At 39.1% G+C, this 19464-nt stretch overlaps 1 protein-coding gene across 2 annotated transcripts; it reads left to right on the forward strand.

Moving 5' to 3' along the window:
- Positions 1-1262: 1262 nt before the first annotated feature.
- lrrc40 (leucine rich repeat containing 40) lies at positions 1263-17370 on the forward strand. Of its 2 annotated transcripts, XM_067598059.1 has the most exons (15): positions 1263-1525; positions 2465-2646; positions 3784-3857; positions 4797-4926; positions 5021-5144; positions 5458-5597; positions 6207-6379; positions 6714-6804; positions 7274-7319; positions 9388-9490; positions 12085-12192; positions 12348-12458; positions 14981-15058; positions 16145-16330; positions 16903-17370. In XM_067598059.1, the coding sequence occupies exons 1-15, from the start codon at positions 1381-1383 to the stop codon at positions 17021-17023; spliced, it is 1812 nt and encodes a 603-aa protein (XP_067454160.1). In that variant the 5' UTR covers positions 1263-1380; the 3' UTR covers positions 17024-17370. The 2 variants fall into 2 exon arrangements, with proteins under 2 accessions (XP_067454160.1, XP_067454161.1); XM_067598060.1 differs by lacking the exons at positions 12085-12192; positions 12348-12458.
- The last annotated feature ends 2094 nt before the right edge of the window (positions 17371-19464 follow it).

The following is a 19464-nucleotide window of genomic DNA, read 5'->3' on the forward strand; positions in this document are numbered from 1 at the left end:
TTCGATCAAAAGCCTAGAAGAACCGCACGATCGAATTGTTTTATCCCCATTGAAGTTAGCCGGAGGGATAAACCAGAAGTAGCTGGCTCGGCCAGCGAAAGCCACTACTGCGCTTGCTCTATGGGCCCAATGATCCTGGAAGATCTGGGTAATTTTATATGCGGAAGTTGAGCATTTTTGGCTTCATATGCCACTGAGCAACTTTCACAGGAATGAACGGGGCCCCACCTCCGACGCTGTATCCAGTTCTCTGTATACATCCATGGATTTTCCCCATAGACCACCATTGTAAAAGAGACGCCTGTAAAACTGTTGACAGGACGCCTCGAACTGCAAACGTCAATTAGGACTCTTTCTATTATGAACTTTTGATCCATGGAGGCTTTATGTTTGTAAAACTTTCCTCAAGCCGAGAAAAGCGATTTAAAAATCTGTGATGTCATCACAACGTAAAGTCTATGGGCCAAGCCGGAGCTTGTGGGCAGGGCCAGCGGGGGAAACACTACTGCGCATATTCAGTGGGCCGCACAACGCAGAAGCAAACCCGGAAGCTAGAAACTTTTTTTGGTGTATGCGCCATGGATGTATAAAGAGAACTGGATACAGGAAGAGCGCCAGGCTTTGAAGCAAATTTGACATAGCAGCCAAACCGTGTAATTACAACGTCACGTGATGCACACTGGCCCAAAAAGACTTTTTCCCATAGACTTACATTGTGAAAGAGACGTCTGTAGTCAGCGGATACATTTTTTTGAGCGTCACAACCCCCGCGAAATGACTTGTCTCATTATCAGAATTAAATCCTTTCGGACCGATCACATTTCAAAAGCCTAGAAGAGCCGCATGATTGTATTGCCCATTCCCCATTCAAGTTAGCCGGAGGGCTAAACCGGAAGTAGCGGACTCGGCCAGCGAAAGTCACTAGTGCGCAAGCTCTATGGGCCGCACAATGCGGAAGATCCGGGTACTTTCATACCAGGAAGTGGATTTTTTATTGCTTCATGCGCCACTGAGCAACTTTCATTGGAATGAACGTGGCCCCGCCTCCGATGCTGTATCCAGTTCTCTTTATACATCCATAGTGGCAGCGCATGAAGCAAAAAAAAAAAAAAAATCGACTTCCGGGTAGTACTCGTTGCCTTCATTGGTTTGATTGGTTAGGTTTAGGCATGAGGACTGAGATTGGTTAGGGTTAGGGTAAGAACATCAGGGTTAGCCAATCAGAGGCAGAGTAGGGCGGGTCATGATTTCGCCATCCTGGTTAAAAAAAACAAAAAAAAAAACAACAAAAAAACCGGGCCGAACTCGGACAGTTTGGGTGTGGGGGCAAATGATAACAGCTCAGAGCCACAAGGGCTCATTTCAGTAAACATACTGACAATGTCTCGTTTCAAAAGAGCGGATAAGGTGGACTCTCTGGCGGGCTTCAGGGCGGAAAAGATCGAACCCACCATTCCTCACGGACTGCTGAATGCAGCCCGGAAAAGTGGCCAGCTCAACCTGTCCGGCCGAGGGCTGACAGAAGGTACCATTTTCACTTATTAGCTAACTCATACAGTAAAGTACCGCTGAAATTCTAATTCCGCCTTTGGAAGTATTTAGAAGGTCAAATGTTTGGTCAGAATGGCGAAAAATGTGGATATAACGCAGATACAAACAAAAAAATCCATTCACTCAAGATTGTTGGTCAGTGTTTACATTTAGACACAGATAGTACTGTTTCAGTTTGTTTTCCCAAACTAAACTGCTTCATTAACTGAAATACACGGAATGTATTTTTAAGTTATGTTCATGAAGCATATGATTTACGTGCTTTCACGCAATTTAATGATCAGATATGCTCTCAGTTTTCTTTCAACCACACCAAATCATACATCGTCATAGAGACCACATGATCAGATAGGCTTCAATTTCATGGTTAGTGTATTTCAACACGTGTTGTTAGGCTGGATGGATGTTCACCTTGACCTCAGTTAATGTTGGGCTCAGCAGCACAGCGTATTTACGTGGTAGATGAAATAAATCTGAGTTTTATAAGATATTACAATCTATCATTGTTACTTTTCAACATTACAATTAATAGGGCCACCCCTCAGTGTTTTATTCTCCTCATGTCACATCGCCTCTTGCGTGATTTAGGACTGTCCTTCTGACTGTCTCTTTTTCTTTTTGTGATAAAAGAGAAATAAAAACATCTCTGAAGGTTTAATGACATTTAGATCATGAAACCAGAATTATGAATAGTGGCAGTATCAGTTACCTGACATACCAGTGCCAGTAGGTTTAAGATTAAGATAAGACTTTGTTGTCCCAGAGGGAAATTTGCCTTGGACACACTATGTTGCTGCTGTATAGTACCAAATAATTCAACAGTACTACACATCATACATTTCATAAATACTGTGATTTTTTTTTTTTAAAAAAAGTGTGTAATAACCATCAACCATATTAACATGAATCTCAGTCCCTCAGAACGTGTATCGTCTAAACGTCGACACACCAGAGGAAGCCAAGCAGAATGTGTCCTTTGGAGCGTCAGATCGCTGGTGGGAACAGACTGACCTCACCAAACTGCTGCTGTCATCCAATCAGCTGACACAACTGTCTGATGACATCAGACTATTGCCTGGACTCTCTACACTGGATGTAAGTAAAACCAACAAGTAAGGAGCCTGACTCAGTAATTTATCCAGCAATTAATACACAAATCATACATGTGTTATGAATATGTCCATGGAAAAAGCACATGAAGTCTGACCATTTGAGATGTGTTTTGGGCATGTCACACCCCTCTCTCTTCTCGTTTCCTGTCTCACTACACTGGCCCTCAAAAAAAAGAGAAAAACTTCATTCATCAAAAGACATTCAAATTTCTGTTGTTTATTTGTTGTATGTGTTTTTACATTTCTAAAGGAGCTAAAAAGAACAGTAGGCCTCTACGATAAAAACTAAAACATAGCTAACAGGGAACTAAACTGAAAAACAAACAAAAAAATCTGAAATGATCTCTAGGTTGAGTGGTTTGGTCTGGTGGGCGGGCGGGGGTGGGGGGTGGGGGGGAGCTGACCCCCAAGCTGCAGCATTTATTAACTGACACACTGTAGTCTGTACCGTAAAAAAGACGAGAGACAGAGAGAGCACCAGCGAGAGAGAGCAGCAGTGGTCAAGCGAGCTAGAGAGTGAATGAAGAGAGGGAGCGCTGGTAGCGAGAATGCCGGTGAATCAGATTAAAAACTGTTATTTTCTGATTGTTTCACAGCAGTTATGTTCTGGAGGACAAATAAACACGCCCACACCCCCACACAACTCCGCTTGAACCTGCGGGTGAATGCTGCACTGCCTGATTTGGTCTGAATACGGCCTTACTGCTAACCTTTTCCTCTGCTCTGCTCACATTCACCATCACTTTTCTTACGCTCGCTCTCTTGCATAACCACTCACTCGCTTACGCTCTGTGCTATTCCTTAAAAGGAGTTATGCTACCTGCAGTTTCCCGGGCAAGGACACAGACGTTGACTCACATTTCGAAACAGCGCTGCTCAGAGGCTCCCAAATGCTATTGATTTCTGGATTAATGGATATTTGGCGTTATTTTTGGCATTTAAAAAACTATGTTTTGGCCTGGCAGGGGTACTTCTTGGCCTGGCAGCCAGGCTTGTACCACTATAGGAGAAACACTGGATCTAAAAAGGGGCACAAACTTTAATTGGTGGATATAAGAAAAAATGATGAAATCATTTTAATTCTAGCTGTTAAACTAAAATCATGATTTTGCTCTGGCAGCTCCATGACAACCAGCTCAGCAGTTTACCCAGTGCTTTGGGAGAACTGCAGGAACTCCAGCAACTGCGACTCAGGTATACCCACACACACGCTCTCTTTAATCCTTAAATCTGGAGCAACGATGGAAACAAGTTGAAAGACTGTTTAATGACAGAAATGGAATACTTTATATCTAAGTGTAAATGTTGCTTCACAGATATGGAGAAAACTATGTACAAGAATAATACAACAAACCACAGAGCTATGGTAAAAGTTGGAGAACAAAAAAAAGCACAAATGAAATTGAACACAGTTGGAAAAATAAATGATTAGAACATACAACAACAGAAAATAACTGCATACTTAATAAACAGACAGAGTAGACAGACGACCTAGAAATTTAGTCCAGACAAAATAATATAAGCATATACTGTACAACATTCCAAAGACATGGGAAGGCAATGATATCTATATGTCTTTCTCAGACACAAGCAGACCAAGCAAGACTGATTATTGTAACCTTCATGAACTATCAAACAAAGAAATAAAAGATGGCTTGGCCAAAAAGTATTTTGTTGTTGTGATTGTAAGTGGTGGCTATTTCATCAGTCTGCTATGTGGTCTCTGCCCTCTGTCTGAATTGCTGTCGAGCCTCAATACACACACACACACACACACACACACATACTGAAACCTGCATTATTTTAGTTAACATTATTTCTCTCGATACAAATGTGTACTGATAGAAACTTTTATATGTATTGAAACATAAGCAAATAGCCAGGGTGAAAAATGAAAATGAACAAATCTTGCAGCATCTCTGGTCAGACATTATGTCACCACAGGGTGCCACAGCACTGACTTTGACATAACTGATTTAGAAACATAATCTTAGATTTCTAATTACAATCTACAAATCTCTGACAGCAGCAGTAAGCCCCTACTGACTCAAGACTGTGTAGGAAAATTAATGAAAAAAAATCTCTAAAAAATAAACTTAAATCGAATGTGTATTTTTATTCCTGTGTGAGCAGTCATAACCAGCTGAGATCACTGCCAGTGGAGGTGTATACTCTGAAGAACCTCCGTAGCCTCACACTCCAGCAGAATCTGCTGGAGAGCCTGCCAGAAGAACTAGGCCAGCTGGAGAACCTGACTGAGCTGGTAACTAATGCATGTATTACACTTCCACCAGGCTCTTTCTACTGTGTTGTGTGACGGCTTACGTTGTTGTCCTATCTGTTGTGATTGGTGGAAGGACCTGTCCAACAACCAACTGACAAGTCTGCCCTCCACCCTGGGCCGGCTAACCTGTCTGCAGAAACTGCACCTGTGTCACAACAAGCTCAGCTGTCTGCCTGACAGCCTGACCCAGCTCACAAGTAAGACCAGCTATACTGCAGTGTGCTCCCTATCTCTTTACCATGCAGCTTTTCACACTTGATGTACTGTAAATGATCCTCAAAAGTAGAGAGAACCCGGCCCTTTTTGAAACAGTATTACATGAAAGACAGGCCTGTTGTATATGTTATCTCTTCCCCACGCTGTTCGACAGTCCAGCAAACTTTTTGTCTGAAGCATACTGAGGCCCTGAAGTACTTTGAAGTACATTTGAGGAGCTGAGAGGCGTATTATTTTGTTCTATGAGAAAAAAAGTAAATAAATCAAAAGCAGAGTTCTGACTTTGTTTGACAGATGTTAAGCTGTTGGACTGCAGCAATAACCAGCTGACTGACATTCCTGCCAGCCTATCAGAAATGCTTGCTCTGGAGCAGCTGTATCTCAGACACAACAAGCTCCGCCTCCTCCCACAGCTCCCCGCACCCGCACTCAAGGTAACCATAGAAACATGTGTGTCCCCAGGTGTAAAGTGATTTTGAGTCATGTTGACCAAATTTACTGATCGTTCTGTGCGTCCTCTCTGACCCATTCTGTTCCTGGAGTCATATATGTTATTCATTTAACAAGCACAGCAACCTGAGAGTGCTGTCATCTGATGTGTACTGTCAGAGTTAGCGGCACACTGAAAACTGATTCTTATAGTTTGAGAAGAATAGAATGTAGTTTGGCCATTTGTTGCATAAGAGCAGGTGGAGCAGGAACAAGAGCAATATGTGGAACAGCACTAAATGGTTTAACTTTATGTCTAATATATAAAGTTACCTTGCCTTAATTTATGATTCAAATAATTTTCATGTGTTTTCATTTAAATTATGCGTCAAATACCCCATTTACTTCAAAATGTTTATAGATTTTATTAGCTTGTAATGATTAATTCATTACTTATCATTAACATGACCAATGGCCAAATGAATTTGGATCTTTATTTTAGGTCAGGAACTGAAACCTCTACATCTATATCTACAGCCTTAAATGTTGTTCATATATTATGGCCGCAAGAAATATAATTGTGTGTGTGTGTGTGTATGTGTGTGTGAGTATAGGAGTTGTATGTTGGAAACAACCAGATTGAGCAGTTGGAGACGGAGCAGCTGGCCAGCCTGACAGTCATCTCTCTTCTAGAACTCCGAGACAACAAGATCAAAACCCTCCCTGACCAGATCACCTTATTGAGCACGCTCACACGCCTTGACCTCACCAACAATGACATAACGACGTAATTAACTGTTTGTGCTTATGTGTCAAATTCAACAGATGATTCTAGTAGTTAATAACTAACATGAGCATTGATCTTTGCACTAGTTCACAGGGATTTCACCAGGTGGATTCTAGAGTTAGCCATTGGAACACATTTATATACACATGTACTCCTACATATTAATATAGTCCTACATGATTTCAGTATGATGCACTGTTTCAGCTGAGTCTTCCAAAGCAAATGTTAGTGACTGAGATGTTAGATAATATTTATCAGGAGATACTATCAGGACGCTGTCATCCACCTGAGTTCTAGGTATTTTCATGTGAATTGGAATCTCTCTCTCTGTCAGTCTTCCAGCGTCTCTCAGCCTGCTGCCTAATCTGAAGATGCTACTGTTGGAGGGAAACCCTCTGCGAGGAATCAGGAGAGACCTGCTCACTGTAGGTGACACACTGAGGACATGAGCACAGTGAAGGAAGGCAAATACTGCAGTGGTAGTACAGCCTGTCCAAACACTGAAATTATAGTAACCAAACTATAATAAATAGCCAAACACGCTTGTATTTACGTGTGTCTAGATCTTAGAGTTAATGTTAATTTAAAAAAATCTTGTCAAAATGATCTAAATTAAGTACAGATATAAATCATAATAAGAGATTGTGTGAATATAAGAATGGCTGGGAAAAATGTGCTTGTATGATGTAAGAAAGTAGCACTATGTCACTGTAACAGTTTACTGTGTCACACTAACTTCCATGTAAAGACGTTTCAGCCCTAAGTCAACAAGATTCAACACACCTGCCACTAAGGCCGGTCTCTAGGAAAGGTTCCTCCATATAGATTTTCATTTAAAAGAAAGCTTCATATTAATAATATTCTAACACTCCTCTTCTGTTGTCCTCATCACAGAAAGGAACCAACGAGCTTCTGAAATATTTAAAAGGAAGAATTAAAGGTACAGTTCACTTTTGGTGCTGACTGGAAACTGTTTTGACCACTGAACCCAGAAGGACTGAAGTAGTTCCATAAAAAGCCCATGACTCAGGGTCACATGTAGTGCCTTTTAGTTAGAAACCAATATGAGTGTAATGACAGCAGACTGAAGATTTGCCAATAATCCCACCACACACATCAAATCATTTCTTACAAAAAAATACTGTGTACTGTGTGAGCCACATAAAGGACAAATTTCCATTGCCTTGTGATGGACTATTAAGTTTCAGATTCTGATTCTAATTGTCTCAGCAAAGGTCAGAAACTCCCAAAATAAGAATGATTTCTTGTCCCCATGTTTGTCCGAACATCCTTGGACAGTGTTCATCTGTTCCACCGAGATTAACTGCAGCATCAGTTTCTTCTTACATTTATGCCAACATCACTGGTGACAACAACAGAAACAGGCATTTCTTAAGTCATCTTGATTATCAGAGCATGGAAGTTCACTCTTCACCTTGTTATCAGTATTATCAGTGACAATATAACCTCAGCTCAAGGTCGACTCAGCTTTTGCTGAGCTTTAAATTACATCTCAAGGTCTTCATCAGAAAGTGCAAGATGGATATTTAAGGGCACTCGGGGTGTATGACATCATCATAACCTCACAAGCAATCAGGTGCAGTGCTGAGATGTGAGGTGATTTTGACGCAGTGGCTTCAGTCAGAATTGCAGGTCCATGAATCCAGGTCCAGAATTGTAGGCCTCATGCAACAAGACCTTTTCCCATATATCACTGTTAAAAAAGAAATGGCTGTAAAACAAAGAATAAAATGTTCTGAGTGTCACAAACACTCGTCAGCTGGTGAGCCAGAGAAGCACTCCAGTGTGCATGCTCAATTGACCAAAATTGCTTAGGCCTGAGAAAGCCTGACACACAGTACATCAGGGAAACTGCAAGGACGCTTGAAAAGAGACTGAATGAACACTGAACCACCAACCACCAGAGACCATCTTTGAACAGAGACAAGAGATACTGTCCCCCTCCCTATGGTTCATTCAGTCACTGACAAATGTAGTGAAAACTGCTCAAATATAGTGTCATTGTTTTCTCATCTCAGTTAGAAGCCACCAGCTCCCCTTCTTCTATCATTCAGTTATCTTCCAGATAAAATGTGATGCTAGTCTGCCATACTGCTTTGTTGCTTCTTCTCAGGAGACTGGACACTGCAAGCTGTGTTGGTTTGAGACACCTGCAGTGTGTAGGATTCAGTGGCATCTAGCAGTGAGTTTTCAGATTGCAACAAACTGAATACACGAAAACTTGCATATTCATTACGAAAGGCACTCTCTAAAGCCAACGTTTGGTTTGTCCGTTCAGAGCTACTGTAGAAACATGGCGATGTAACATGGCGTGCTCTGTGGAAGAGGTCCCGCTCCCTCTGTAAATTTAAAGGGCTTGTTCTAAGGTAATAAGGTCACTCTAAGGTAACGAAAACACAATGATTCTTATTTTTAAGTAATTATATACTAATTAAAACATACTCATGAATATTATATTCCATTTCTGCCACCTCCATTCTGTTAGATGCCACTAAAGTCTACACTGCACCTTTAATGTGATCACTAGTCATCACATGGTGTCACCAAATCCCCCTGAACAGAAAGCTTTCAATACATTCCTTCAGTTAATCCAATGATGCAGGTTAATTGTAGGGATTTAAATAAAGACATTTTTAAATAAAACGGTATTTCCAAATAAAGGGGTTATATTGGATTTGATAATGGCATTTCAGCACACCAAATGAACAGCAAAACTGAAACTGAATCCCTAAACTCCAGTTTCATTTAGTTTCCATGTGTAAAACTGATGGTGAACTCACGTTTTAAATCATTGTAGCCCAGAAAATCAACACTCTTTACTGACTTAACTCAATAATCTGCTGACATTACTGACTCTCCTGGTTCTACGAGTTACATCTGAATATATTTGACCTGCTTACTATTCTCACCCACTAAATGGGATGGAGAGCCTATTCTAGTGTGTGTGTGTGTGTGTGTGTGTGTGTGTGTGTGTGTGTGACTTGCAGAGGAACCTGAGAGAGCAGATGAAGGACCTACAGCCATGACGTTACCCAGCCAGGCCAGGGTCAATGTACATAACATTAAAACTCTCAAGTCATTGATGTACAGGTTAGTGATACACACTGCACACACAGCATCAAATTTCATAAATGATTGTGTCGCTCTCAAACTGCAGAGTAATATGAGTCCTGCAGGGCTCTTGCATGCTCATGTATGGGTTGCAAATATGCCATTTGTTTTGAATAGTTATACAGACATGGCCAAAAATATTGGTACCCTTCCACCTTTTCTTAAAAAAACTAAATTTTCTCTGTATTACGTTGAAACTAACAGAAGTATATGGTATCCATCATTCTTTATTTCACATTGAATATAACTGAAACTTTGCTTTTGATTTACAACGTAACATATTTAATACAATAAAACAAATGAAAATGGCATGGCCAAAAATATTGGTACCCTTAACTTAATATTTTGTAGCACAGCTTTTTGAGGCAACAACTGCAGTCAAGCCCTTTCTGTAACTCTGTAAGGTTTCTACACTTCTCCACTGGTAGTTCAGCCTACTCTTCTTGAGCGAACTGCTTCAGTTCTCTCAGGTTTGATGGGTGTCGTCTTCCAACTGCAAGTTTCAGCTCTTTCCACAGATGTTCAATGGGATTCAGATCAGGACTCATAGCAGGCCACTTCAGAACAGTCTAACATTTTCTTCTCATCCACTCTTGGGTGCGTTTTGATGTATTGTTTGGGGTCATTATCCTGCTGGAAGACCAATGACCTATGATGAAGACACAGCTTTCTGACACTGGGCTGCATGTTTCACTCCAAAATGCCTTGAAAGTCTTCTGATTTAATTGTGCCCTGCATAGATTCAAGACACCCAGTGCCTGAGGCAGCAAAGCAAACCTAAAACATCACTGAGCCTCCTCCATGTTTCACAGTAGGCATGGTGTTCTTTTCTTTGAAAGCTCCATTTTTTCTTCTGTAAACATAGGGTTGGTGTGTTTAACCAGAAAGTTCTAATTTTGTTTCATCTGTCCAAAGCACATTCTCCCAGAAGGACTGTGGTTTGTCAACATGCATTTTGGCAAAGTCCAGTCTGGCTTTTTGTGTCTCCCTCTTAGAAGGGGGGTCTTCTGGGTCTTCTGCTATGGAGCCCATTTTCATTCAGACAGCAACGGATGGTGTGGCTTGAAACTTTTGTACTTTTGAACTTTAAGATTAGCTTGGATCTGTATTGAAGTTTTCCTTGGTTCTTTCTAGACCATTCCCGCAATCCCTCTGTTCAATCTCAGGCCAATTTTCCTCTTGCGACCACATCCAGAGATGTTGGCTACAGTTCCATGAGCCTTAAACTTCTTAATAATATTGGCAACAGTGGTCACAGGAACATCAAACTCTTTGGAGATGCTTTTGTAACCTTTACATTGACCATGCTTGGCTGTTACCTTTTTTCTAATGTATTCAGACCACTGTCTGGTTTTCCTTCTGTTTTCCATGTTCAATGTGATGCACCCAGTGGCACAAAACAGCAGAGTAACTTTCTCCTTTTAAACTGGCTGCATGAGTGATTATAAGATGAAAACACATGATACTAATTAAAACAATAGTCCGCTTAAAGTATCACTACAAATCAATTATTTCTTACAACTTCTAAAGGGTACCAATAATTTTGTGCAGGCATTTTAGAATGAGCATGGTTAATGTAGAATAAGCATGAATTCAGTTATTTTCACAACTTTTTTGTTTTGTTCCACTGCAAACCTAACATAGACATGCATTGACACTAAAATATATTTTAATTTCAACATTGTTCAGGGCAAATGGTACATTATTTTAATAAAATGCAAGGGTACCAATAACTTGTGCCATGTCTTTATGTGTCAAAATGAGCAGAAGGAAATGATCTCATTTTGCAAATCACAGCTTGGATGTTGCAGATTTAGCATGCCTCTGGCTGAGATCCATCCATTCCCTACACTGCGTGTCCTGTACAGGGTCATGGGTTTGGTGCTGGGCAGGTTCTATACATGTGGCTTGTCTGAGCTTGTTTACCGCCACATACAGTTTTATACTGAGTTGAGAGGGTAACCAGTTATAATCAGATCAGATAAGTTGGAAGCAAACTCCCCAAGTTAGACAACTTATTTTGGAAGAGAAAACCAAGGTATTTGTTTAAATTATTATTCATACTGTCACTTGTAAATAAAGCTTTATATGTCCAACATTAACCATTACAGTTTTCCACTGACAGGTTTGTTTTTACACTGTAAAATGTCCCTTAAAAATGTTTTATGACATGTGTTTATGGAAAAAAGAGTAAATATTGACGAATGCATTGTTATTATCAGACATCAGTATTGGCCTCTAAAATCCAGCATCCAGTATGCCTTCCTGTTTTAGCAACATTTTAGGTGTGCTCACTTCCAGTTTGACCTCCAAATAGTCAAACCTCCATCAGACTTAATTTTAGTGATGGCGCCGTGTTCCCAGATCTCAGTAATTACTTTGGCGAGTGCCGTGTTATCTTAACTGAATAACAGAATAAGACCCAAGTTGTCATAAACTGGAATTTAAAGCTGCATGGTTGTATATTTCTTTACACTGGTTTCAGCACTACCAGCGACTTTCACATCACAGGGTGTTTGATGTTTTTCAATTTAAAGTTACTAGAGTTTAACTAACTTGGTGTTTGTGTTCAGTGAGAAGCAGGCAGATAATATTCCAGATGAGCTGTTTGATGCTGCAGTAGATCAAGCTATTACCACTGTTAACTTCAGCAAGAACCAGCTGACCTCCATACCTACCAGGTACAACCACACAAACACACAATCACTCACACTCAACATGAGTGGTGCTGACATCATCAGGGTGGGACTGAGATCAAAGATAATATTACAACAAAAGGCTGTTTGAACAGAGATGAATTCCAGACTAACCACAGATTTGTGAACTGTGTATGCAGACTGGTGGAGTTTGAGTCCTCACTATCAGATATCAATCTGGGCTTCAACAAACTGACTTGCTGTCCTCCTGACATCTGCAAGTTACTGCAGCTGACACACATTGACCTCAGGTACGCACACAGATTAACACACATCAACAAAGATCAACACAGAGATTTCTTATTTCCATTATAAGTTCTGCTCATACAGTATTAATATGTAGGGCTGCAACTAACAATTCTTTTATCAATTAATCTGCTGATTAGTTTCTTGATAAAACAAATTGCCTATAAAATGTCAGAAAATATTGGGGGGGAAAGGCCAGCCATCTTCAAATGTCTTTTTTTCTCCAACAGTCCAAAATCCAAAGATAATCTGTTCATAATGACATAAAACACAGAAAGTATTCACGTTGGAGAGGCTGGCACTACAGCAGTGGTTCCCAAAGTGGATGCCATGAGATTAATCATACCATCTTTTATTGTGCATTTTTAATAACATCTCATCACATTTTAAAAAAAACAGCAACAATTACATTAACCACTCTTTATGTTACATTTTCAAACATATCAAAACAGAATAAATAATTGATATTAAAATCACCAAATTTATAACTGTTAAATATTAAAAATTGTATAATATGCAGGTAGTTGGCTGACATGACAACTCATTATTGCCTGTTGTCATAGTAAAACAACCTGCTTTCTAGCTCGGGATTTTTTGGGGAGCTCAGCAGTCAGAAAAAAATGAGCTTCAGAGCAGCAATGGAAACATTTGACACAAAAGGGAAATGTTGTTCAGAGAAATGTTGAAACATTGCAGCTCTCAACAAGACGACTGAAACTCAGCTGACTGATAAAACGACTCGGCTGATGGCTTAACGGACAGGTTTTGGCTGCTTGTGAGACACGGATATCCATCATTATCTGTTCACATTAGTTGTGGTGTTACACGTTCCCAAATTCATATTCGTGTTAAGTGGCTGTCTGATCAATGGTAAAAATGAAAACAAGTCCTGTCAGTGGAGTCAGACCGGTGTACACTTGCTCAGAAAGTTCTATTAGATCTTCCAGAATATCCTCTATACGAGATTGTACCATACCATTTTGTTGCGCTGCGTTTGGGCAGTCAGTAGGGTGTAACAGCACACCAAGTTTACAGTTCCGTACGTACCTCGGTTTTCGGGTCACAGTTTGGTATGATTTTGGTACAGCAGGGGTAAAAAAAGAATGGTAGGAAGTAACATTTTGGTCTTTCAATTTGAAAAATGTAAACATCAACAACGGCTCATTGGCCAGAACGATTATTATTGTGTGTAGCTTTGTATTTTGTATGTGTCCTGTGTGTTTTTTGCTTTGTACTGTTTGTTATTGTGCTTTTATATGTTTTAATTGTGACCTGCCGAAGAGACTGCAGATGAAACTTAACTATAAGCTAACGTTGGTACAGTACATCAAATGGTAACATTTATGTTTAACACTCTACATGGTCCCAATAACTTAAGACGAAACAAAGAAACAGGATGTTCTCTCTCTCCACATCAGCAGCAGCTTACATGTCATATTAAAATGCCCAAAACCATTTTTTGGGTTTTGTTTGTTTGTTTTTCCTTACATCTTAAATATAAGCTCATTTTAATTGATGAAAATGAAAGAAATACATTAACATAATTAATTGTATTCATTGTTTATTTTAAGTAAAATTATTTATATATGAGTATTTTTTTCATAATTTACTTTGTATGTATTTAATCTTGAAAACTTTGTCTTTCCATATGAATAAGCCCAGAGATTCTATAAAAGTCACAATAGCAATCTTACAAGGTTGGACCTTGTAACATTTCTGTAACACTTCCAAAAGTCTGAACTGAATGCTCAGATGTCAGACAGTAAAAGAGCACTTGTTATATAATATTTTTATATATTATATTTATTATATATTACAACTCTAAAACTTACTACTGCAAATTAGCTTATTTTAAGTCAGTCAGATCAGTCTATCAAAATGTGTTTTTATTCCACCGTTTTGCTTACCTTTTGCTTTGCTATGATACACTGCATACGAGGAACAAGACAACACAATGATCAGCAAATGATCCAGCAAAACACTTTACATACAGCATCTGAATAAATAGGGATTAAATGAGTGTCCCAATCTAATATTTTGTCATTTTGACTTCAGCTTGGACACTGACAAAATGTCTAAAACATGACATTGATTTTATAGGATCAAAGAGGATCTATAGAGTTGATTTAAATTAGTGAAAGTTGGAGTGAGGTGGGTGTCTCTCACACTCACAGTGATCTTAAATAAAGTCACAGTGATAAACATTCAACTGTAAAATAAGATGTCAAATCTGGCACTACACTATTACCATGATTTTCCATTAGTGCCACTGCTCCTGTTCACGGACTTGGTGCCAAATATTTTGCAAGCATTGCAGCTTCATCTATAGTGGTCATGTCACATTTGAATAGAGCCATTACTAAACATTACATGAAGGAGACTTGTGTTTGAATACTTTAACAGCCAGCAATGTCACAGATTTCATGTCTGACAAGGGCCTAGGAACAGGACAGGAATAGGATTTAGATATAGAATCATTAGTAAAGGAGTTAATATTGCACTAATGTGTGGCATTTTTTTCTTTCAGGAATAACCAGCTGAATGATTTACCATCTGAAATGAGGAACCTAACTAAACTACGCTCCATAATCCTCAATTACAACAGGTAACTCACTCTTTCAAGACCAGTTCAACTGCAAATGAAATCTTCATCATCTGCTGGAATCTGTTTTAATGGAACTGAAGTTTGCACAACCACCAAACACACACCTTAGCTACCTTAGAAACCCTGGCGCAACATGAAGATGAGGATCCCCTTTTCCTAGCTCCAAAGAATCAGCAGCAACAAGAGATAACAGTCTTCAAGCTATTCATTTCTTACAAGTTATAGGACATTTTTGCTTTAAGGTTTGCTAACAGTAACACAACAAACTAAATCAGTCCAACCTATGATTACCTGTTCAAAACAAAAAGGAAACAAAAACACAAATCTCTTATCTAAGCTCTAAAAACAGGTGATACAGAGAGAAAACTACATTTGCTACCCACCCTTACAAGGGCTTCCATAGCTACTTGCATGATGCTATTTACAATATACAGCATTACAAAGTGGAAGTGGAAAGAGGAATCACCTACGCACTCATTTACATAATCATTCAATCAGAGAGGCTCACCTGCAGCCCTTTACACATAGAGCTCACAGCAGCTTCTCTAGAGGCAGATGGACATACACACACATAGCACATAATACATAATGTTACTAGACAGCAGTTTTAACAAAGAAGCATCAATGTCTTGGGTTCATTTTGTTGATTTTAGTTTTGTCATATTTTTCATGATGTCTCATCAAGCTCTTGGATGTTTTGTACCTGTGTGTGTATCAGTATTCACTTTCTCATTGGTGAAAATACTGATTTCAGAAGGATAAATAACCCCTATTCATTACAGTCATTGGTAGAACAGGTCCCAAAATATGTTATTTAAATAGAGTAGATGCTTGTTTACTGAATCTATATTTGAATATAATCATACTATAATAATAGTTTGGACACACATCACCATTCACTTGAAGGAGAAAGTGTGTCCAACCTTTTGAATGGTAAATTATGTAGAATAATTCCTCTGGGAGCCTCCTCTCAATAGATTTCCAGGTCACGGGCCAGAGGATGGAGGACAGGAAGCAGTATTAGTTGAATGGAAAGCACCTATAGTAAAGTAGGTCTTTGAGTCAGAATCTCTGATCTGATCACAGGTTCAAGTCCTTCCCTGAAGTCCTCTATCAGATAGTTTCCTTGGATACGGTGTTGCTTGGTAACAATCAGGTGGGCGTGTTGGACCCTAGTCGTCTGATGAAGTTGGTTCATCTGTCAACACTGGACCTGTCAAACAATGACTTGCTGAACATACCCCCTGAACTGGGCCTGTGTGTCAGCCTTAGGTAAGGAGCACACCTGAACAAAGAAACACACACTATCCTCCTCCTTCTCCCAACTATTTCTAAGTCTCAGATCCTTCACTGCAGCACACCACCACTGGTGCTGTTCAGTATTCTACATGTGCAATGTCCACTGCTAGAAGTCTTCTAGAAGTCTTGCATTATGATTATGAGGTGAAACTAACACCCGTCCTCAAACTACGTCAATTACTTGTTCCTAAGTAGTAGTAGTATTGAGCGCAGAGAACTGTCAGAGATTCACAGCTCTCTGCAAGTACTCGAAGCACAATCTGTCTTGTAATGTACTTAATTGTCATTTGGGCTCAATATATAAATTCCTGTATTTTTCAATACAGGAATTTATTTTTGCTTTTTATTGAGTTTAATATAACTGGTGAGAATAGGATTTGAAAAACTCAATATAATCTGGATAATGAAGTGGCAGACAGGAAATGGGGAGAGAGATGGGTATGACATGCAACAAAGGTCCCTGGTTGGAATTGAACCAGGTATTTTGCATCAAATGCAGGTAACCATTTTTCTATTGGGGCACTCAAACCCTGTGTTGTCCTCAGGTGTCTTAGTCTGGAGGGGAATCCTTTCCGCACACCAAGAGCAGCCATTGTTGCTAAAGGAACGGATGCAGTGTTGGAGTACCTCCGTGGCCGCATACCTACATCAGCTCCACTACCATGATCAACACGGGAATTTTTTTTGGGATTGCAATTCCTCATTTTCTAAAAAGTTTGACACTTAAATGAATCAGCCATGTTTGTTTACACAAGTCTGCAATTCAGCATCCACATTTGTGTGCGAAGTTGTGATGACATTACATAGTCTTCATTATGAAGCAAGACAGAGCAGTTTCCATCTGTTGTTAAAAATCAGAATTTCAGCTGCAGTGATGTGGTTTGTGTTAGATGGATGTGTTGAGTGTCTGAATGTGATGAATGTTGCCGGACAATCTGATTCAAACTACATGTATGACAGAAAAGAACCAATGACAGGGCTACTTGGTCACTTAATAAAGTTGTTGCTAAGAACTGTGATGTGAATTTTATAATATTGTAATATCAACTGTCTTTTCACAACCTCAGTCACAAAGTGCTTCTAAGAACACAGGCCCATGAAAACTGTAAACAGCTTTAAAACCAAAGTGAGTCTTGTGAGCTAACTGTTGATTTTATTGATTTATTTATTTAATGAATGGGACAGTGTGCAGTTTGAAACATTTTAGTACATGTTTCAGTCTGGTCTTGAATGCATTGATAGAACTACATTTCTTCATATCATCAGGTAGGGCATTCCACTGAGTTGTGGCTTTCACAGAGAAAGCTGACTGCCCAAATGTAGTGTGACAAAATGGTATGGTACAATCTTGTATAGAGGATATTCTGGAGGATCTAATAGAACTTACAAAGCGCGTGTACACAAAGTCACATAGTGGAGGAGGGGCCAAACAATTCAAAATTTTATAAACTAGGCACAAATTTGAGAATAATCTAAAATTCTCAAAGCTCAGTAAATTGTATTTCTCTAGTACCCTACTGTGATGGAAATGCATTGGCTTTTTGTCCAGCGTTTTTAAAGTTTGTTTGTATAAGGACTCAAGGTTTTATGGCTGTTTCTCCAGCCTGCCCCCAACATGTGATGCAATAAGACATATGGGAAAGAATCATAGCATGCATAAATATCTTTGCTGCATCCAAAGAGAGACAGTTTCTAATATGTCTAAAATTTGCTAAGTGGTACTTTATGGTTTTAACCTTTTTTTTTAAACATGTTTCTTAAAGTTCAAATTTGGATCCAGTGTCACACCAAGATATTTTAAATCAGTAACTATGTCAGTGTTTTCACCTTTTATGAAAATATCAGCGTTAGGAGGTTGTACCATAGTCTTAGAGAAAAACATACCCTTTGTCTTGTTAACATTTAGACTCAGACATGATTGATCAAGTCAATGTGTGATCCTTTCCAATGCGATTGTTAGCTCAGCAGCAGCTAACTCAGCTATTTTTGCATGTGTGTACACAATGGTGTCATCTGCATACATTTGTAGTTCTGCATCATGACACTGTTGAGGGAGATCATTAATATATAGGCTAAATAATAGGGGACCTAACACTGACCCTTGTGGAACACCCATTGTGCATTTCATGTTATTGGACAGTGTGTCACCAACTTTAACAGATTGTCTCCTATTTGATAAATATGAAGACATCCATGCCAGTGCTCCAGATGAGAAGTTAAATTAAGAGAGTTTCGATATTTAAACATCATAATTGACTGTATAGAATGCTTTATGCAGAACTAAAAATACAGCACCAACTACTCCTCCTTTGTCAAGTCTTGATTTAATTTGTTCTATTAAGTGCAAGGTAGCAGTTTCAGTGGAATGATTTGCTCTAAAGCCAAATTGCATACAATGTAGACCAGCAACCTTTGAGAGTACTGGCAGTATACTTATTGGTCTGTAGTTTCTGGCTTCAAGGCGGTCTCCAGTTGGCAGTTTGTTTTGTGTTAACTCTTACAAAAGCCCAATTTCTGCATACAGTAAAACATTTCCTTCAAAGTAGTCTTTGTCCCTCCTGTTTGGTGAACTGACTTGTGGTTTGTTGACCTCTTTTCATTATTCACCATATCCCACATGTTTGAATCAGTAAATATATGATTGTCCATGCCTGACTGGAGGATGGACACTGTTACACAATGTGGTTCTTTATTTTATATATATATATATATATATATATATATATATATATATATATATCTCAGCAGATGTAAAAACTGTGCCAAACCTTTGTAACTTTAATCATAATGTGAGCTAAGGAGAACCATACACTGACAACAGGTGGAAATAACCTCATCCATCACTCTTTCTTCAAAAAATGTTAGACTGTTAAAATGTTGTTGACATTTCACCAAAATTGCTGTTTGCCTTCAGACCTGGAGCTGGAATGTGTAGCATCTTTTCTGAAAATGTATCAAACTTTCAGCTTTCATGACACATGAAAATATGCAACTGATTGTGAGTGTGACAAATTACAAATTAATTGTGACCCAGAAGAAATAGTTAATGATGAGATAAGTCAAAATTTTTCTTCACTGGTAGTCATGACCCTGATATAGGTAATGAT

Source organism: Thunnus thynnus, chromosome 8 (assembly GCF_963924715.1).
Source record: "Thunnus thynnus chromosome 8, fThuThy2.1, whole genome shotgun sequence".
Lineage (NCBI taxonomy): Eukaryota > Metazoa > Chordata > Actinopteri > Scombriformes > Scombridae > Thunnus > Thunnus thynnus.